This window comes from Dermacentor silvarum, chromosome 5 (genome assembly GCF_013339745.2).
Source record: "Dermacentor silvarum isolate Dsil-2018 chromosome 5, BIME_Dsil_1.4, whole genome shotgun sequence".
NCBI classification, from domain to species: Eukaryota; Metazoa; Arthropoda; class Arachnida; order Ixodida; family Ixodidae; genus Dermacentor; species Dermacentor silvarum.
Genome location: NC_051158.1, coordinates 70,826,273 through 70,846,402, shown reverse-complemented (window position 1 = coordinate 70,846,402; position 20,130 = coordinate 70,826,273). Strand labels below are relative to the sequence as shown.

General features: G+C 46.6%; 1 protein-coding gene across 1 annotated transcript in view; it reads right to left on the bottom strand.

The window, feature by feature from the left end:
* Positions 1-484: 484 nt before the first annotated feature.
* The window catches only part of LOC119453482 (uncharacterized), a 36,175-nt gene continuing 16,529 nt past the window's right edge, over positions 485-20,130 (bottom strand). The window contains exons 2-4 of the mRNA XM_037715522.2: positions 16,779-16,977; positions 11,186-11,425; positions 485-590 (exon numbers count right to left, since the gene is read on the bottom strand). Of these exons, the coding sequence (XP_037571450.1) occupies positions 530-590; positions 11,186-11,425; positions 16,779-16,849 (372 nt within the window). The 5' untranslated portion in view covers positions 16,850-16,977 and the 3' untranslated portion in view covers positions 485-529. The remainder of the gene's footprint in view (positions 591-11,185; positions 11,426-16,778; positions 16,978-20,130) is intronic.

Sequence of the window (20,130 nt, the reverse complement as noted above, 5' to 3'; positions counted from 1 at the left end):
GCCTCCACCTGCGCGCTACCTCGTAATGCCGTGAATGCCTCCCTACACACAAGGGACCAGCCCGGGCTGCAAATGAGGTGGCGCAATCAGCCACCATTCTGCTTAACCGAGCTGCGAAAGGTTTTTCGCCCGACCGGGTCCTCGCGATGAATGAAGCTCATAACACCGGCTAACGGCCGTCTTTCGTCGTCGTTCGTTGTAGTTGTTATTCAAACAAGGCGCCCGCCCACGAGCTACGAATCGGGAAGTTCACGCGGGACATTTCAGAGGGAAGAGAGGGTTGTTAAAATAACACACAAAAAATGACAGATCATTCAACTGATTTCTAATTCAAGAAAGATAGGGCGATTCAGTTGCTCTATAAGTTATGTATATATACATATATATATATATATATATATATATAGAGAGAAGCAGGTTCTTAGTTATGTATAAGTGTGTATGCAAAAAAAGTAATACAAAATGAGGAAGAAGAAGGCTGGTCTTCGGCAGAGGGCAGAACTTTATTTCCTCGCCTATTCAGCTGCAGTTATAGCGTAGGAAAGGTCCCAAAGAAGCTTGCTGTCACTTCGAGAGGAGATCCAGACGCTCTAGATTGGAAAGAGAAGGGGGTAGGAGAGAAGGAAGGAGCATGAGAGGAGGAGAGAACAGAAGAGAAAGCCATTAGAAAGGAACTCGCAAAGGGCCGTGCGAAATTCGTTATTACCACTCTTGCACACTGCAGCGTTTCAATATAGCTTGAATTTGTTCAACGCACCGTGAAATATCCCGCGCATCCGAGTCCGACATGCGTTTAGGTTTAATAGCGCGAGCTGAATTCCTAAAGAGACTACCACGCCACCGGCTAAATAATAATTATTTTTAAAAAGCTAATGAATTAGACAGTGGAAAGCAGCGCTAGAAAATAATGCCCAATAAAGAATATGGGGACATACACGAGCAGCTTTGTACTGTTAACCAAGAAATTGTTAAAAACTGAAATAATATACCAATATGAGTATAGATAAATACCCGCCAGTTTACCCCGCTTGTCGTACCTATATATTACTGACTCTCCCAGGAGTCCAACGTTTTAAATGCAGTTCACTACTATGCCGGCCCGTGATTATGTACAGCCTTAGTGCATTCGTGTGGAATACTAGCTTACGTTGGACTACTTCCGTACGTGGACTATTTCAATATATTCACAGGTGCATACAACACGCCTTTCAGGATGTGACAACAGAAGGTAAGCATTGCATGCCTACCGACAAAGAAAAACAAGAGTAATGTACAGACGTCCACACTGCTGTCTCGACGCACTCCCGGAGCAACGTGCTTCGGAGGAAAGAAGACGCCCGCGAGATTCAAAGAAAGGCGATGAAGTACTACGCGGTTCCCACGCCTTAGTGGCCATCGCTGCTCGCGAGCACTAAATAGTTCGAGCATATATCTCCGCACGTAAATTGCAGAATTGAATTCTGGGATTTTACGTGCCAAAACCACGATTTGATTATTAGGCACACCCTATAGCGGGGACTCGGGATAAATTTTGATCACCTGGCCATCTTTAACGTGCCCGCAATGCGCGGAACACGGGCGTTTTTGCATTTCGCACCCCATCGAAATGCGGCCGCCGCAGCCGGGATTCGATCCCCCGACCTCGTGTTTGGCAGCGCAACACCATAGCCGCTAAGCCAACGCGGCGGGTGCATATTGCAGTTACAGGAATGCCGGAACACCGGAGACGTGGACAGCAGCAGCACTTGTAGCGACATATTGTGACGGTTCGTTCAACCACAAAGCGCCAGAAACGTACGTATTCATGTATAGGTTTGTTTTATGCGCTTCTCGTTGAAGAAAAGGAAAAAAATATATATAAAAAGTAAGGCTGTGCACTTTGATGAAGATATTCTCTTGCTACCACATTTAGACAGTGAACTGCGTATCACGAAGCGCGGTCGACACTGCAAAAAAAAAAAATCATGAGCCATTCCACTCTGTGAAGGTGCGTATAGTCCAGAATCCCGAGAGCAACGCGCCTACGAAGAGCGACGCCAGGAACAGAGACGAGAATGCAATCGTCGCAGGGAGTGCGCTCTACACGCGGCCACCCCATTATGACGAGAGGAGAGAAGTGAAATTCAAAAGGGAGAACGGCACCTTGTCTTATATACACGCGCGACGGCGCCGCCACCCCGTAAGAGCGGCCGAAAACTAGGCACGCAAGCGGTTGGAACGCCGACAAAGAGAGGGCGGTGCGAACTTGGACATGGTAGGGAGCCTACATGCAAGCGCTGTTTGCATGTAGGCTCCCTAAGACATGGCCGGCACGGGTCGGGCTAAGATCAGATCGCGATATCCGTTCTTACCCTTGTGCCTTGAACCTCTTTGGGTCCCAGGTGTGACAAGGGTAGTTCAAGGATGCGTTACAGGTCCCGGAGCCCACCACCCGGAATCAACAGGGGTATGCGCCATTGCGCTTCGACGCTTTCTGCACTATCACCAGGACCGATCCACATATTTGCACACGCACACTAAAAATGCACGGAAGCCTAGCCATAAACAGATTCGCTGTAATAGTAGTTTTCCGCGATCGGTCGAGCCCAGCTTCACCAAATGGTGCCACCATTGCCGAATCTCACATTTACGAGTCCAGATAGTTGGGTAGTACAGTCGCACCTCGTTATAGCAATGCCATGTCGGACACGAACGGGCCTTAATTCGTTATATTCGATTGTTGATCTACACACGCATATTCATTACATGCTGACATCGGTGAAAAACATTTTACAATATTTTATATTATTTCGTTATATCAGATAATTCGTAATATACATGTTCATTATGTCGAGATTAAGTTGTATTTTGTTAATGGTAGTGCGACTATGTCTCTAAAACATACCAACAAGGCAAAAATGACGCTTTATTGGTTTCGCCGCTCTCCGCTACGTTGCCATACAGTGAAATAAGGTCCCTGTGCCAAGCACCCCCCCCCCCCCTCCTCTCTCTATCTCATCTTTCTATTCCCTCTTTCCCGTCCCCCAGAGTAGGGTAGCCAACCAGACGCATTTCTGGTTAACATCCCTGCCTTCTCTTTCTCTTCTCCTCCTCCTGTGCCAAGCATTACAGAGACCTGAGAGTCAAACGCGGACGGCTGTGCTCTGTTTTGTCTACGTGTGTGCGCGCGGCGAGCTACTCTTACTGGCCAACAATACGCGGCGTCACACGAACATATGTATTCATTTTATTAAGAAAACAGACACCGTAACAAGCGTTGCTGGACAGTCAGATTTCTGTTTCGCAAAACAGCGACAAAAAAAAGCGCCACCTGTCCGGCAGATTTTATTTATCTCGCCACGTGTCGCTCCCCTGTCCCACGTCCGCGTACCTTCGCCTGGCATCGCCACGGTTCACACAGGTGTCGGCGTGCTTGTGAGTCAGTTGCTACAGCGTCAGCAGCCTTTCTTCTTAATTATATTTGATACATCACATTTGTTCCTTTTCCTTTCTTTCTTTCTTCTTTTCTTTTTTTTATCACTGGTCAGTGGTCAGAGCTGCGCAGCCACTGCTTCTCGCTTATATGGGCCCCCGTCGCGTAACCGCTGCAGAAGGAACCCCTACGCAACAGTCGTAAAAAAGGCGGCGAAGCCCAACTTTGCTGACGCGGCCGAGACACGGCGGCGTGCACGTGTTGGCTATACGGTCACTTTCGAAACTCGCGAGGAGTGAAGAAGTATGTGGCAGACTTCGGAGGTGTCGCCACCCTGCGGCAACTGAGTTTTACTCCTGGCAACGACAGCAGTTTCATTCTTGTTTCGCCGCGGCGTGTGTATGCACTGAGCGCACATCTACCGCGTTTTCCGGAGCACAGTGCGCATGACGTTATATGTTACGATTGAGAGCAGAAGGGTTTGAAGCGAAGCTTCGTTCGCCTCTCTTGCCAACTTTGCGGGTGCCGTCTTGCCGAGTACAGACAGCTTAGGTCACACGGGTATTTGCCCATTGTTGGCCGATTCCCCATAATGGGTATGTACCACTGGATACCGCAATATTTGACAAGAAGAAGAAGGAGCAAGAGGTGATGAAGTCGGAGGCAGAGAAGCGAGGAAGTCGGCAATGGAAACAGACGAGTGTAGTGAAAGATTTGAAGCGAACGAAATGGGACCAGAGCGTGCGTGTTAATTCTCGAAATCAGTAATTGGACAGCTCAATAAGTCGCTGAATGTTTATTTGGAACTAGTCTAATACCACCGAAATTACCGCAAAATTTGCTGTTTATATGTAACTACAGTTATGAAAGGGGAGAATTGTCATCTACCCGAATGGAGCACCAAGCTACAAAGGAAACCCGTACGGGTTTCTCAGAAATGAACGCTTCGCAGTTGAGGAAAAATTCGTCCTGGTCAGATGTACTATTACATGCAATTTGTAGAATTGTGTTTTATTTATACAATGCTGAGTTACAGAGTTGTAAACTCGATAGTATCGTTTTCTGAAAATTTGAGATTTTAAACAAACTTGTAATTAAAAATTCACAACCGAAATAGGAAATTGGATTACTAACAGTCGCCAGATTTTAACTTTTTTTCTTTCAAATGAAATAACCCCCACCAAGTTTGGTGCAAGTGGTTGCCGACAAAAATTATTTCTCGTTTCCTATGTAATTAGATAGGAGCCCCAGAACTAAAGCTTCTTCTTAACACCGATTTCCACATAAAAGTGAAATACGCCGTTGTTTTTTTTTTCCTCGCTATGTAGAATGCACTTGAAGTTCATTCAAGAAAAAGGGCTCACTGTAAGATGGAGACGTCAAGTGATGAATACGGGGTAGACAAGGAATGCCTCAGCGTAAAGCCAACGTTCCGACAAGTCGAAACATTCACTCCAGAGTAGAAGAGGGCGAGCATCAACTTTTCGAATACGAATTGAATACGAACAGTACGTATGAAATAACGAATTGAATATCGAATAGTCAAAAGCCGACACGTGTATTTACAGCAATAATATACATATATTTCAGTACAATTAGCTACCGCTCTTGTACTGACTAGTGAATAAAAAAAAAGACAGCCGACTAGAAGGGACAATTAGGAAAACATTTAAACACAAGGTCACAAACTCATTAAAAAAACTGCTCGAATAGCCTCTGAACATCTTTAGAGCATAGTTGTGAACAATTTTTCCAATAATGAATGACATCTGTATAAGTAACTTTACAAGAGAGAGAGAGACAAAACGCTAAATAAATGGTTGCTGAAAAAAAAGATCAGAAGTTGCGGAAAAGGCAAAAGAAAAAGCTGCTGAAGGACGTGTGTGCTGTAGATACATGTAAAATGGCTCGTTGCAAGGAAAACAAGACTAGTTGTAGCGTAAAAGATAAAACTGCTACAGGATTAGACGGCCAAAAACACTAAATGACAAACTACGAGCAAAACGCACCGGTTGTCATGTAGGCTTCCGCCTTGAAACCAGGAACAAAGCTTGCATTACGCATTTTGTTTCTGCAATACCTCGAAGACTCTCGTCGTTGTTTCACATCTCTTTTTTCATTAAAAAATTATGGGGTTTTACGCGCCAAAACCCCGATTTGATTATGAGGCACGCCGTAGTGGGGAATTCCGGAAATTTGGACCACCCGGGGTTCTTTAACGTGCACCTAAATCGAAGTACAAGGGTGTTTTCGCATTTCGCCCCCATCAAAATGCGGCCGCCGTGGCCGGGATTCAATCCCGCGACCTCGTGCTCAGCAGCCCAACACCATATCCTCTGAGCAACCACGGCGGGTTGTTTCACATCTCTTAATTTGCGATACTCTGTTCAGCAGTACCAGACTTTAACAATCGGTTGCCCAGAAAATACCGAATAGTTCTTTTTCAAGTACAAATATGAATAATTTTATTGCGATAGCAATTATATGGACACTTGCACCGGATTTCTGCCGTCGGCGTCGCCGTCGTCGTCGCCGTCGTCGTCGCCGTCGCCGTCGCCGTGAGGTTCCCTATAGATAAAATCTTCGCCGCGCGCCGTATGCCCGACAGGAAGCGTGCGGGGACGCGCGCTATCACGGAGAGCGAACGCACTCAATCTCCCACGCGCAAGCAAGGAAGCGGAAAGCCAGCGCCGGAGGGAGCAGGGGGGGGGGGGGGGGGGGGCACTTTTCTGCCAGCAACCGCGCTCGTCGCTCGCTCGCACCGTCTCTTATCTCCACACGGCTCTGACCTTTAAGCGCCGTGCATTCGCAGTTCAGTTTCCGTTGAAGCGATAGACCGCACGTACCTTCGCCCGCTGCGGCGTATGCTTGCTGCCAACGTTTTGACAGTCGTTGTCTGCTGTCATTCAGTGTGATCTCTTCGTGTTTGTGCGCGCTCACACCACGCTTGTTCATTCAGTTCGTAATAGTCGGGCCACATTTTCCAACGCACGGTACACACGCAATGCTGCCCGGATCGGCAGTGCAGCGCTACAGGTGTGTCCCTTCGCACGCGCTGCCCACGGGAAGCGCTTCTCATCAACACCACCGTTTCACACGCGCCTTCTCGTGGTCATCGAGTCTCTCTTCATGTCGGTCTACTTACGTCGCAGCACACCTGCTTACTTAATCAGCTCATGTTTACTACAATTCATATTGCTACCAAAGCCGCTCACCTTACTTCGTATGACATTGCTGTGTTGCTATCGCATTCATTGCTTCGCCCTTAGGGCGAAACTGTGACATTTTTTTTATTATATGATATTTAGCGAATGTTGGCGCCTTTAATTGGCGCCGGCTACTCCTTTTCACATAGAGGTATGAAAGAAAAAAAAGAAAGAAAAGAATGAACCTACACGCATTAAAATTAAATGTCAACTCCAAATCACAATAATAACACAAAGTCCAGTCACATAAGTGCACTAATACCACACTAATACTGAAAGTCAACTCAGAAACACAGCAACACAACGTTCAGTCACAAAGGCGCATTAAGTTAAACACAAAATCCAGTCACATAAGTACACTAATGTCACACTAAAACTGAAAGTCCACTCAGAAAAAGTGCACACAAAGTTCAGTCACATAGCTGCACTAAAGTAAACACAAAGTCCGGTCACGTAATTATACTAAAATCACGGCACATAAGATAGCATGAATTCGATCCAAAGGAAACTACATCAACATTATACGAATAATAAGTGTATAATACCGATTCCTATTCGAAACTTCGCATATTCGCCCGACCCTACTCCAGAGACATCCCTTGTTCACCTACACATCACACTGTACTTCAACATCGTTCATTACGGTACAGCTGGCCCCCAACGTGCTATTACGAAGAACGGTGCCCTTTGCACGAGCTTCAAAACACGACCATTTAGTGGGGGCCTTGAGACAGAAAAAGAATATCTAAACACTATATGACTTGCTTACTGCGAGGGCTCACAGAGTGAGATTCAATTAACGGCATCTTTAACAGGGTAGTTCCAGAACGCTCCGGCTGTTCTTTAAAGCTCGTGAGAGGCCGCGTTAAAGCCGTATTTGTGAATGTAAGGCAGGTCTACTAATAGCCACAATCTAGCTTCATTATCGCAACTACAGTACACTTATGGCCATGTAATGCGTATAGGGCAGATAACCGGTGGTCCATCCGAGTTACAGAATGAGTGGCAGTCTAGGAAAGGGAAGCGCAGTCTAGGACGACATAAAATTAGGTGAGGTGATGAAATTATAAAACTTGCAGGCGCAACTTGGAACCAGCTAGCGCAAGACAGGGGTAATTGGAGATCGCTGGGACGGGCCTTCGTCCTGCAGTGGACGATAAATAGGCTGATGAACATGATGCTCACAGTAATGCGTAGTTTAGGTCGTACAGAACTTTTGTACGGCGGCTTGGGCACCGTGTAACGACCTTGTCGAAAGTGCCGCAAGTTCCATTTTGATAGGCATTTCCCGATAATGCATTCAATTATTGGCGCGGACCGTACAAACATGATGGGCCGAAACATGTTCGTGCAGGGTGTGCACTATAACGAGGAAAATGCAGTTATGACGATTTCTTCTTACGCGTTTGGGACGCCTTCCCAATACAACCACTTCTGCAACCTTTCATTTATTTTCCGTCCCGAATTCATCGGTTTGTCACCCGCCGCTGCGTTGACTTGCTAGCATTCCTTATTTCGCACCCGCTCTGGCGTGTACATTTAAAAGGTCAGTAACAAATTACTGCTTAGACATCTAAGCATAGTATCATGAAATTGACGCTTTTCCGTTTGGCTGAGGGCGAACTTTTCGTAGGCAACAAAGTTCAGCACAGACGAGCACAGCTTTTCTCTCATGGCCCCGTCTGAGTATTTTCAGGCGGCATACCAAAAAATTCCCCTACGATGTATAGCTATAGACACGCTCGGCTTCATGGATATCTCCGAAACACGCATACAGTTACCAACTTCGAGTATACTCTTAAATGATGACGATTATTATAATCATGACGATGAAGAAGAAAAAATATGTAAATGAGAATCTGAACGCGAAGTTGTTTTGATGAAGCAAGTGCAAGTACGGGCGCTCGTATTGAGAAATACGAAACGCTCGACGTTTAACGCGTCTACGTTTCTTGCAAAAACAAAATCAATCGCACCTTCCCAATCGAGACGTTGGTAAGTGTCTTTTCGAGTCGCACCGAATTATGCGAACGCCGTTTGTGACGTGCAAACCAGTGTCACTATGCCTAGTGCTTCCTCACCAAACTTCTGCAATGCCAACGTCACAGCTGTTCTTGTAGCACTTTCCCTCTCCGCACCACAACTACCGCGCGGCTTCTACAGCACTGCGCCCAACTATCGACACGAACAGCAGCGGGCCAACCCTGTACGTGGGCGCCCAGCTCCGAAGCTCCGTCGATGCGTGCATCAACGGGAATACAGTAACAAGAATAAGAAATTAGTCCAGCCACACGCCCAACACACAGAAGGTTCCCTATTAGGGACCCCGTTACGAATGCGCCACGCGTTTTTGCCGTAACGAGGCGGCCTACAACCCTGACCCCGACACCCATCGCCCTGGTGTGGGCGTGGACGCAGTATTCGAGCAAATTACGGGCGAAGCGGGTCTGCTGGACCGCGGGGGAGGCAGAAAAAAAGGACGCAACTATATTTTGCTGCCCCGTACACCTGCAGTGCCAGTGATCAGCCTGCCTCGTGCGCAAGCTTCTCCGTTAAGCAGATGTTCATAGGGTCGGCTCGGTTACACTATTCGCGAGAAGCAGCCGTACCACTAGAGCTTAACGAACCGTTAAAGTTTTTCATGTATTCTCTCTTAAACTGTGACCGCGAGTTGAATACCGTGCAGACGGTAGTGATGGCTTAACTTTTAATGAACTGCAGAGGAAGCTCGAAGCACGTCGCAGAAGAAGCCGTGCGACACGTTCGTTACTTGCGCGGTCTACAATTGGTTGCAGCGAGCAGGTTTAGCACGCATGTGTATACGAAAGAAATTGAAGTTGAGATTTCAGTTCTCAATTCTAGTTTCAATCGTCAGCTTTTCTGCCAAAAACAAGATGCATACATAATACAAAAGGACAGAGGACTCGCAGGAACATGGAGACGAAGTCATCAACACTGGGCGAACGAGGGTAGCTTCAGCGCGACCGCCGACGTTTCGACAAGTCCCCTAGTCGAAACGTTGGCTCAACACTAAGGCTTTTATTTTTTTGTCCACTGGCGATCAAATACATAAAGAGCTTCATATGAGTGCTCTATCAATCTACAGCCTTATTCGATGTTCTTCTGTGAGATTTTTCTATAATCGTCGTCATTGTTGTAAAACATTATCGATAAACCAGGCATACATTCTACAATGCACGACGCGTCACCGTCAGCCATAAAGCGGTTCTCGAGCCTCACTATCCGCAACGTTGTTGATTTGACTATGCACCAGTAGAAATTAATCTAGCACTGGAAAACTTTTTTTTGTTTTTTAGACAGCGCCGGTCTTATTTGAAACATCAAAAAAGAGCATGTCCGGTAAAGCAGTCGACATGGCCGTTATGGAGACACGAAAAACATGCCCCCTACCTTCCACCTCTTTTCTGTTTCTTTCGTTCAAATAAAAAAAAGAAAGAGATGTGGTCACCCTATAATGGTGACGACTACTCCTTTTCGCATACCAGAAACAACAGTATATAAGAAAATGTATGTAGCACGAAAATAAAAAAAGCGCCCTATATAGGGATCAAAAATCCACAGCACACAGCCCTATACACGCGCGAACACACATATCATATGAAAGGCGAAGGCAAGTCGCACCATACTGAGTTCGCACGTGCACCTTCATGTTGGCATACACCTGCAGCAATACCCGAATCGCGTTGTCATGCTACCGCATAGTGGAAAAGCGTGGCGTAAGGATCTGCTGCACTGGCTGTATTCTCCTACAAGAACTATGTAAAGTAAAAAAAATCGCTAAGTTATATATGCAACAGTACACCCTGTTCAAGAACGAAGGAACAGTTGGCACCATATTTGTGCACCAACCTCTCCTAGTATCATGTCAAAAAAAAAATGAAAACGACGACGGAGTGTTCAGTCAACGTTGACGCCGTTACACAAACGTCTTCATACGTATATACATGTAATCATATATGTGCATCGACGGTTGCGACACTTGTATGCTCATCATACATTCTTGTATTATGGTGGATGGCATATTTTCACGATGTATATGTCTTTTTCTTAGTTTCTTCGCGTCTATTGCATTGCACTTGTGTTCAAGCTTGTGAACTTGGATTATGAACGAGTAGTCTTTGTGTCACGACTCGTGAACTAGTCACCGGAAATCGTTTTCGGGTGCTTTCGAGTGCTGCTCTTTTTTTATTGCAAGTCGGAGCAGAGGAGTCGCCTACAATACGCCAACATCTCATTACATACATTTAATTAAAGAAAATATATCGTGGAGACTGCTTGCTAATCTTCGACACTGTGCACGCCTTACGTTCTTCGCGCTTCCGTGCTCTCACCCTCTGTCTTTCGATTCCCTGCCTTCCTACGGATCATTTCTCTCTGCGGAAAAAAAAAAAAAAAAAACTCCAGGGAAATTCTCACGCAGTACGTACGAATGAGGCACACGTGTTCGAAAGGCTCGAGTTGACGGGCGTCCCCGCTCACCACCGGCTGAAACCGAGAAGACGATCGCACGAAGGCGCGAGAAGGGAAATAGTGCCGACACACCGACCTGACGGCCAAGATGTCCTCGACGCCGTCGAAGTCCTCTAGCGCGACCGCTGTGCCGCCGCTGCCGCCGCCGCTTCTCCTGGCAGATCCCAAGTCGTTGATCGGGTACCGGTGGGTGGTTCCGGCGGCGACCGTGGGTCTCGTAGGGTTTGAACTCCGCGACCGGCTCGAGGACGACTTCCTTCCGCCACCCAGCGAGCCCGACTCGGTCTGACCGCAGGAGCAGCTTAGCTCCTCAGCTCTGCGCACGACGGGACACAGAGAAAGAGGAGGAAGAGAGGAAGGGAGGGTGCATTACTGAGACGCGCACACACACGGCACCAGAAGGAAAGTCGCGACGATGCGTGTTTCGCCACTTTTCGTTTTCCCTGTGTTGTTTCTGTTTTTTTTTTTTCTTTACGAAATAACCGATTTGTGCGGCGGCGTGCTGCGCCTCCACAACACCAGCAGCAACAACATTCTTGCCTCTAATGCACTTCGTCGCGTGCGTCGGCATATAGGAAGCGTGAGTAGACGCGTCAGGCGAGACACCGTCTCTATCCCCCCAACCCTCGCTGTCCAACAACAGAGTTGTTTCAGATTCGCGAACCGACGTAACGAATCCGACGAGCTACCGTAGAAGAATAAAAAAAGACATTCCGCGAATAAATGACCGCAGCGCGCGTGACACGAACAATGCTCGTGGGGTTGTTTTACTTTTCTTTTGTCCTCTCTCCCCCCCCCCCTTTTTTTTTTTTTTGTCTTGCTAGATGTGTAGGCTGCAAACAGAGCACTATATTTAATCTTTAGTCGTCGCAAAATTTTCAGGAATTCGACTCATTGTACTTATAGGACAGTTCTGGTCAACCCCCTAGGCTTAAAATCAGGAGAGACCGAAATAGAAGCTGCCCTTGAAGCAGGTGTGAAAGTACAGTGTCCTAAATAGAACAGAAAGTGCCAGGCATGCATTAAACTGAGATCGATTCGAGCGCATCGGCGCTGAAACAATCACTATCGCTCTATTTTGTTTAATTTACCGCATCTGGCAGCGTTTCTATCAGCTGTTCGTTAGACAATCAAATATTGCAAGGAAGCCGACGCCAAAAGCTGCCAAGATCTCCATTATCAGAAAATAAATAAATACATAAATAAATAATTAATTAATGAATTATTACCAGGCAAGATGGCCACTACCACCTGACCTGTCTCCTATCCATCAAATGATTTCGCCGGTTCTGGCACAAAATACACATTTATGCTGTACAAATAATTGTACTTCCTCAGCAGCTTCTTTCTGACCTCGCTGCAGGCACACGTATTGAGTCTCCCGCGTGCTATCACGTCGTATTCTTTGAGTTACGGACAATTTTATACTGCTGTTCAATTTTTTTTCTCGGTTATATATAGGCGCGTTATTATATGTTACTAGACTATCTGTGCACGTTATCGTCGATAATAAATATGCTGCAGCCAAATTTAAGAATTGCGCCGGAAAAATCTTCGTTTTCCTATAGCTTTCTCATCGTACTTGTATTTTCGTCTTTGCCAATCAAGTTGGCTGCTACGTCTTGTAATATCTTCCCGACCCTTTGCCATGTAAAGCCACATGCTTGGGACTCTCGTTAGCAAGCAATTTCTGGCGAGATGGCGGCGGGAAAACCTGCCAACATAGTGCTATTCCCGTTCATTACTGTACTCTTCCATCAAGCTTTACATCTATCAATGTCTCACATTTGCGTAGCGTTCATCTATTTTAAACTTTTAGAGAGAGCGCGATAGGAGTTGGGGGCCGCAAACGCGAACGACGACAGACTAGCGCGCGGGGTGAGACCCTGGGTGTTAATCTTGATTCCAGAATATGGCGAGTTTCGCAACACATGCTCAAGATTGATCCTCTGTCACGGTTCACTTCCGGTTAGACGATCACACTAACGCAATATCTCTTTTATTCCACCCTGCTGATTTAATTTACGGTTGCCTCAGCTACGAAAAGTGCCAAAACAGCTCGAGGCGCCTTCAAGGAACGTCGAACGCTGAACGATATTATCGAATATTGCGAACGAGTAGTTAAGCGAAACCAGAAATAAAAACGCTTGGAAACTATACGTATATACAAAAAAATAAGATACCCGTTAGGACTTATTTCGTTTCTGACATACTCATTTCCGCTGAAAGCTTTCTGCGAACGCGATTCAACTGTTCGTGAGACAGTTAACCGGCAAACTCATAAGGGGGCGCCTATTTCGTTTAGCGAATCTGCCAGCGCAACTCGCCGAACGCACCTAATGAACATCGAGCCTCTCACGTCACGGAGCTCTCTCTCTCTCTCTCTCCTCTATCGGATCCGCTTATTCTTCTCGCTCATTGCATAGCGAGGGTCTGGAATGCGGCAGTCTTGATGCCACGAGGCAGCATATACTAGGGTTTATATTGGTCAGCTGCTCGCGTACTACGTGACGCCCGTGTTTTAAAAGGATGCTCCACATCCGCCGCCTTGTCGCGATTGGCGCTCGCTAACACTCCCGGGGATAATCTTACAAGCACAGGCAATAGCTCAAGAAGGTGGACGGGAGGATGGCCGTTGTGGCAGCTTAATTGGTAAAGCACCGCACGCATAATGCGGATGATGCCGGTTAAGCTCCCACCTGTGAGACGTTGTCCTATCGTTTAATGTCCCGGGCCGTTACCTTATTATTTCTACATTTCAATTGAACGTAGTAACTACCTCCCCGCTTCATTGTTTGTCACTTCGCAAGAATGTGACTACAGCAAAACAAACATGCACCGCGGATCCCGTTGTTTCGCTCTTAGCACCAAAGCAAACGCAAAGGATATGACAGACGCCGTAGTGCAGGGCTTCGGATTCATCTTGACGAGCTCGGGTTTTATTGCGATAGCAATTATATGGACACTCAAAAGCAGATTTCTGCCGTCGCCGTCGCCGTCGCCGTGAGGTTCCGTATGACGTCAATGGAGATGAAATCGTCGCCGCGCACCGAACGCTGTATGTGCGAGTGAAAGGGCGCGAGGGACGCGCGCTTTCACGGAGAGCGAACGCACGGCGAACAAACGCGCGTTCTACTCCGTGCTCCCTTAAGGGCTGCAGAAGTAGGCGTCTCTTTCCTCCTCTACAATCACCATATATGTAGAGCAAACGTGCCTTCTTCCGACGCACGAAAGGCCGTGGGGGGGGGGGGGGGGGGGGGGAAGGGAGGCGACGTTTAGCTGCGGCACTAAGTGCCTATTTATATCAGAGGCTCCGGCAACAGTCAGCAACGCCGCACGCATTTTGAGCGAACGCGGGCAAAACGCCGATGGCGTCGACAACAGTTCTGCGTGTTGCCGGGGCTGCTACATGTCCAAGTTTATACAGCTGATAAAGCTGCTATCATTACTCCGTATAGCTCTCTTCAAATTTGCTATTGCAATTGATGCTTCACCTTTCAGGTGAAACTGCGACAACTTTTTTAACGCGACAGCGTTAAGGGCCCCGTGTCGCAAAAAATCCTTTGTCGGCGTCCCGTGAGCGAAAATTCCCGAATATATTTAGGTATACGTATACGCCCTCCCGCCTTGCTATTTCACATGCGGTATATGCGGGTTATATTGCCACACCATTATATCACTAAAGTTTCTCATACCTTGTCCTACATTCTTGACAAAGTACAGTCACAAGCGGATGTCATGAAACAAAACACAGACAGCGCATGCCCTTTATGTTAAACCTTCTCAGACTGAAATATTAAAAGTGCGAAACAGTAACAGAAACCTGAAAATTATGTCATTCTTTTGGCGCGGCTGTGCACTAGAATCGGCCCACGCAAGAGGCCGCGTTTCTACCAGAAAGCTCGCGTTCGTGCACAGCGTCCGCCGCCAGCGTTTCCCGGTAAGCGTTACGGTTACATAAGCTGCAGTTGCCGGGAAGCGTGAGAAGCAGTCGGGGATCTTTTAATGCTATCGCCGTTCCACTTTTAAAAGCTTAAGCGTCCTCCAAATTTTTTTTCGCCTGCAAGCAAAGCTCAGTACACGAGCGCCTTTGCTTACTGACCTGCCCTCCACGGTATGGGGCCATGACAGCTATAGGAATAGAAGCCGCGACCTCGTACTCGACGGCACGATGCCGCAACCGCGGCTACATTACGACCCGTAATGAACAAGCAGTGACAAGCCAAGTACACAAACGTTCACAAATGGAAGAACACAAAGTGAAGAACATTCACGCACAGCCCTAACTATAGCAAATACGTCGACACGGAAAATCGCGAATGTAATTACTGCGCTAAAGGAGGGAGAAAAATTACGCAGATACAACGTTAATGTTGCAATCTATACGTGAAGCGGTTAATTAAACGCGATATATCTACGTGCACGATGAGCACAACTGTCTTTATTTTTATCATATGCAACGTGTAGCTATAATCACATTGCAATGTTTATATTTGTGCACCGCACAGGCGACAACTTTAATGTTACGCACTGTTTATGTTCACCGAGTGTGCACCGTACACAAGCTATGCCGAAGTGCAGACAGCAACTCGGGCGAATTTGCATAGTATGATATGGTGTGCGATGGTAGTTCAGTGAATAATGGTGAGCATACGCAGAAAGAAGTACCCCAGGAAAACAGGTTGGCTATTTGCCCGCGGTTTCAGTCAAGCGTCTGTGACCAAATGAAAACCGCCGCGCGCGCATGTTCTTTTGCGCTCACTTGCTCTCGCGCGCGGTTGATGTGCGACGCGATGCTCGCGGCAATCGTTTGAAAGAGCTATATACTTCACGTTGGCACGCGGGAGGTATGTGTGCGTTTCTGGCATCGAGCTCTTGTGCAGGAAGACAAAGGTTTAAATCCACTTTTGGGCGCGCATTTCTTTTAGTTTCTGTTTACATGAGCTATTCGGTGAGACATCAGAAGCAGACATGGTGAACTTGGACCGGGAGGGTTAGCCAAGGAAGCTTCGCTTTATTTATTTTACAGCGAAGCTCTTATAGGCTAGGTTCCAGGAGATTGTGTCCGTACAAAACCGGAAGTGTAGTGTACAACAAATTCAGACACGTCGCGCCACGTCGTGGAGTCGTATGAAAACGCCGGGTTGGCGGCATTTTCAAACTTAGAATTGTAAAAAAGTAGGCGTTATAGCGCGGTTTTCGCCGGATCTTGCGTTTGCTCCTTCATTACGTGACGTAGGTCACCCTGACGACCATGTGAGCGCGTTAGCACTTGTGTGCGCGCCGCGCTTGGCGTAGCCGTCTTTAATCGCTTTGACGGTACGGTCACGGCCGCTGGATAAAAAAAAGGCACCTTTTTTTTTATCCAGAGGGCCGTGGTACGGTGATCGCGACTGTGTACGTTCCCCCTGCAACGCCAACGAAAGACATCGAAACGTTCATGATAGACATGTTCGGTTGGGTGATGCCCAACGACGATACGCCCAATCTCATCCTGGGGGCAATATTCACTACAACAGACCCACCATAGTCACAGCTTCGCTGGCTTCCATTTTCATAGTAGTGGAAGGGCTCTGATTTTTTCTTCTTAACTTTTTTTCTTTTTATAAGTTGACGCTCGCGCGGTGAGCGCGTCTCGCGATGAAGCAAATAAAAGTCGGCCCACTCACATGGTCAATATCTTGGGCACCGCCACGGAAGTGGGCATCCATTTGCTCGCTGTCTTCGGAGGCTTGCTCATGGCGACCGGCCATCAAAGTTGTCCGCCCCGGCGCCGCTGGTGCGTTTCATGACGTCAGGCTCTGAGGGATGAGGGGGCTCTCGCCCGCGCCTCGCCTCCGGCCTCGGCTCCAGCCGTGCCCTCACCGACTGCAAGAGCGCCGTCGATTAGTCTGTGACGACACTGCCCATCATCAGCATCAGCATCATCAGCAGCAGCCTATTATGAGCACTAGATTACTCTCGCACCAATCGCAACACATTAAAGGGACACTGAAGATAAACACCGATAAAAAGCATTTCTTTGTTCTTGTTTTTAACTTGAATTTCGTTCACTTCGTGGTAAGAGCTTGCACGATCACTCGAAAAGAAAATTAGGGTCCATTTTTTTTAATTCCCGCCGAAACCGCAGCGCCGGTACTTCAGTGCGACCGTCACGAGTTTCAACGTTTTTTTTTTTTATTTTTTTTTTATTTTACGAGTATTTGGGCCGTTGTGGCACATTAGGAGTTCTCGAAACTGGCTGTATGCATTGACTATTTGTTTCCTTTATAATACAATGTAGTCCATCCTTACTGATAAACAATTAAACAGGATGGAGCAGACGCCGTTTAAAACCCATGACGTCACGGCAAGAGCGTGCCGGAACCTGAAGGGGGCGTCGCCGCAGGACTTTAGTTGTGGCGTGTTTTTCTGGCCTACCGAGCCTATATTTTCCGGCTAAAGGTGGCTTTTTTTCTATAGTAGAAAGGTAATTTACAGATAAATTTACATTATAAAATACCGATACCGCTTTAGGCTGCTCAATACGTGCTACATAAAATTGTTTTTCTGAGAGTGAGAGTTGCCCGTCAATACACGCGAAGTGCCTCGAGCGGTTACGCGGCAATTGTGCGTGCGTTCGCGGGCATCTTTCACGCTCGGAAAAACACTTTTATGTAGAACGTATTGAGCAGCACAAAGCTGTATCGGTAGTTTTTTCATGTTGCTCTACAATTTTCTCATTGACACTTTTCATGTTAATTATATTGTTCGAGAAGTTGATTAAATCACCTAAGACTAACTATGCAATTAGACGGAATGCAAAAGATAATCTGAGTATCTGCAAGCGAAGGTAAACAACATTACCTTGGTTCTGTCCAGCTACGTGGCATTTGCATATTTTTAAAGTGTGGCCCAAGTTAAGTGAAACACCCTGAATGAAGAAAAATACAAACAGCAAACTACAGTTGTAGCTCCACTGTGTTTTATTTATTTTAATTTTTGCGCTGGTTTTCTAAATTAAATGCAGTAGTTTAACGTGCCAAAATTACGATATCATTATGAAGCACGCCGTAATGGGGGACTTCGGATTTAATTTTGACAACCTGGGTATCTTCAACGTACACCCAACGAACGGTACACGGGTGTTCTTGCATTTAGCCCCCATCGAAATGCGGCCGCAGCGGCCGGGATCTAACTGGCTATAATGCTTTCCTGCCATATCTTATCTTATTAAAAATAAAATAGCGCCATATACAAGACAGATAGTACAAGTAAAAAAAAAGAAAATGTGTGGAGGAAGACTTCATGTCTGCATGCTTGCGTGACTGTTTGACAAAGAGAGGGTTTCCAGTGGAGGTTTGGTGCAAGCAAGCAGCTCTCGCGTTGTTCCGTCTTGCTCTTTGGGTCTTGTGTATATTACTCAAGTTTATCCTCGACAATCCCCTGTCTGCACCTTATTGCCCTCCGCGCGAGGCCGACTGAATGAAAGCTTCACGGAAAGGATCGTGAGTGAGCCCCTAATTCCTTCTCCGCAACACAGAGCTGGTTCTCGTTACTGATTGGCTGACGCGAGCCCTAACCCTGGCTGCACCGCACGGAATAACGACGACATAACACATCATAACCGCCCGAAGAGCGGTTATGGCGTGTTTCGGGCTTTCCGATAGGTAAAGTGCAAATACACGCCCCAGCGATGATTTCCTCCAAGTAGCAGAAACAGATTGCCAAGTTTGTCATTTCGCTAACTACATGCGCTGAAAGCAACTGCAGAACCGGAAACACGTCATATATAGACGCCATATATACCTTAGACGCCATCTATTGCATTCGGCGCGAACAGTCCTCAAAAGCATCACCTTTGAGATCTGTTTTTGTTACTCCGAGGAAGCGGTCACTAGGCGCTACATTTGAACACGCACCTATTCTGGAACCTAGGTCCATATCCTAATACATCAAGGACAGGTCAGTATATTTGTTCCACGTCTGTGTAAGGAGAACTCGAGGGATCGCTGGCACAAATACTTCGAAACATCGGTACTCAAAGCAATATTTCTAGTAAACGTGACAGCAATGTTTCTTTTTTTTTTTTTTTCCCCACTTCAATGCTCTCAACAGCACGCTCATTCAGCGCTTTCCTGCATAGCAGCAGCGTTACGATGTCATCCATATTCTACAACACTTCGATTTCCATGTTACCATACTCGCATTTCTGAGTACGAATCGCATACTGTTTCCTACTCAATTCCATAATTCACTATACAAAAATTGCCGAATATTCGCTTCTGACCGAAAAATATAAGGCACAAGATTTTATTGAAGTGTCGAAATACCGATGCCGAAAGACCGAAAGTGTGAACGGTTCCAATAGGTTCCAATTGGTCATGCTGCAGAAGAGCCATCGTTGTTGCACAAAGCCACCACTTCCGGAGCCGAACTACAGTATAGCCACCTTTTTTTATATATGCAGCGGCCGTGCTATAGCTTTTGCTCAATAATTTCTACCGTCAGTCCATACAAATGTGAGGGCGGTGCATTGGGCGAGTTGGTTGTCCATAGCGAACTTGTTTTAGGGTTAACAGACACGGGCACAAGAAGGGGCAGAGCTCACGCGAAGCGTTCCCATTAAATAAATTATTTCGAGAAAAAGAGAGAGAGAGAGAGAGAGAGAGAGAGAGAGGCCGTTACATGCGTGACATGGCATGCACACTTTGTTGTATGCGCAAAATTTCTCGCTTTCAAGCGGCTTTAAAAATCTGTTGTCTCGATTTAAGCAAAGTAATTTATTATTTGGCCAGTCTCAGCACGTTTGTGTTTCATTGAAATAATTTGTGGTGCAGAAGCACGAGTATATAGGGCACTTATCTGCTCATTTGTTTTGAGTTTAAGATTTTCGCACAGATCTGTCTTTGTATTACTGCTTTCAAGAGAAAACATGAATGTCTATAGGACAAACTATATGGGTGATCTTGAATGCTTAGCCAAAAAAGTAATATTTTAGCTCGAAACAACGAGTTTTGTATGTTTAATTAGCCTGCGACT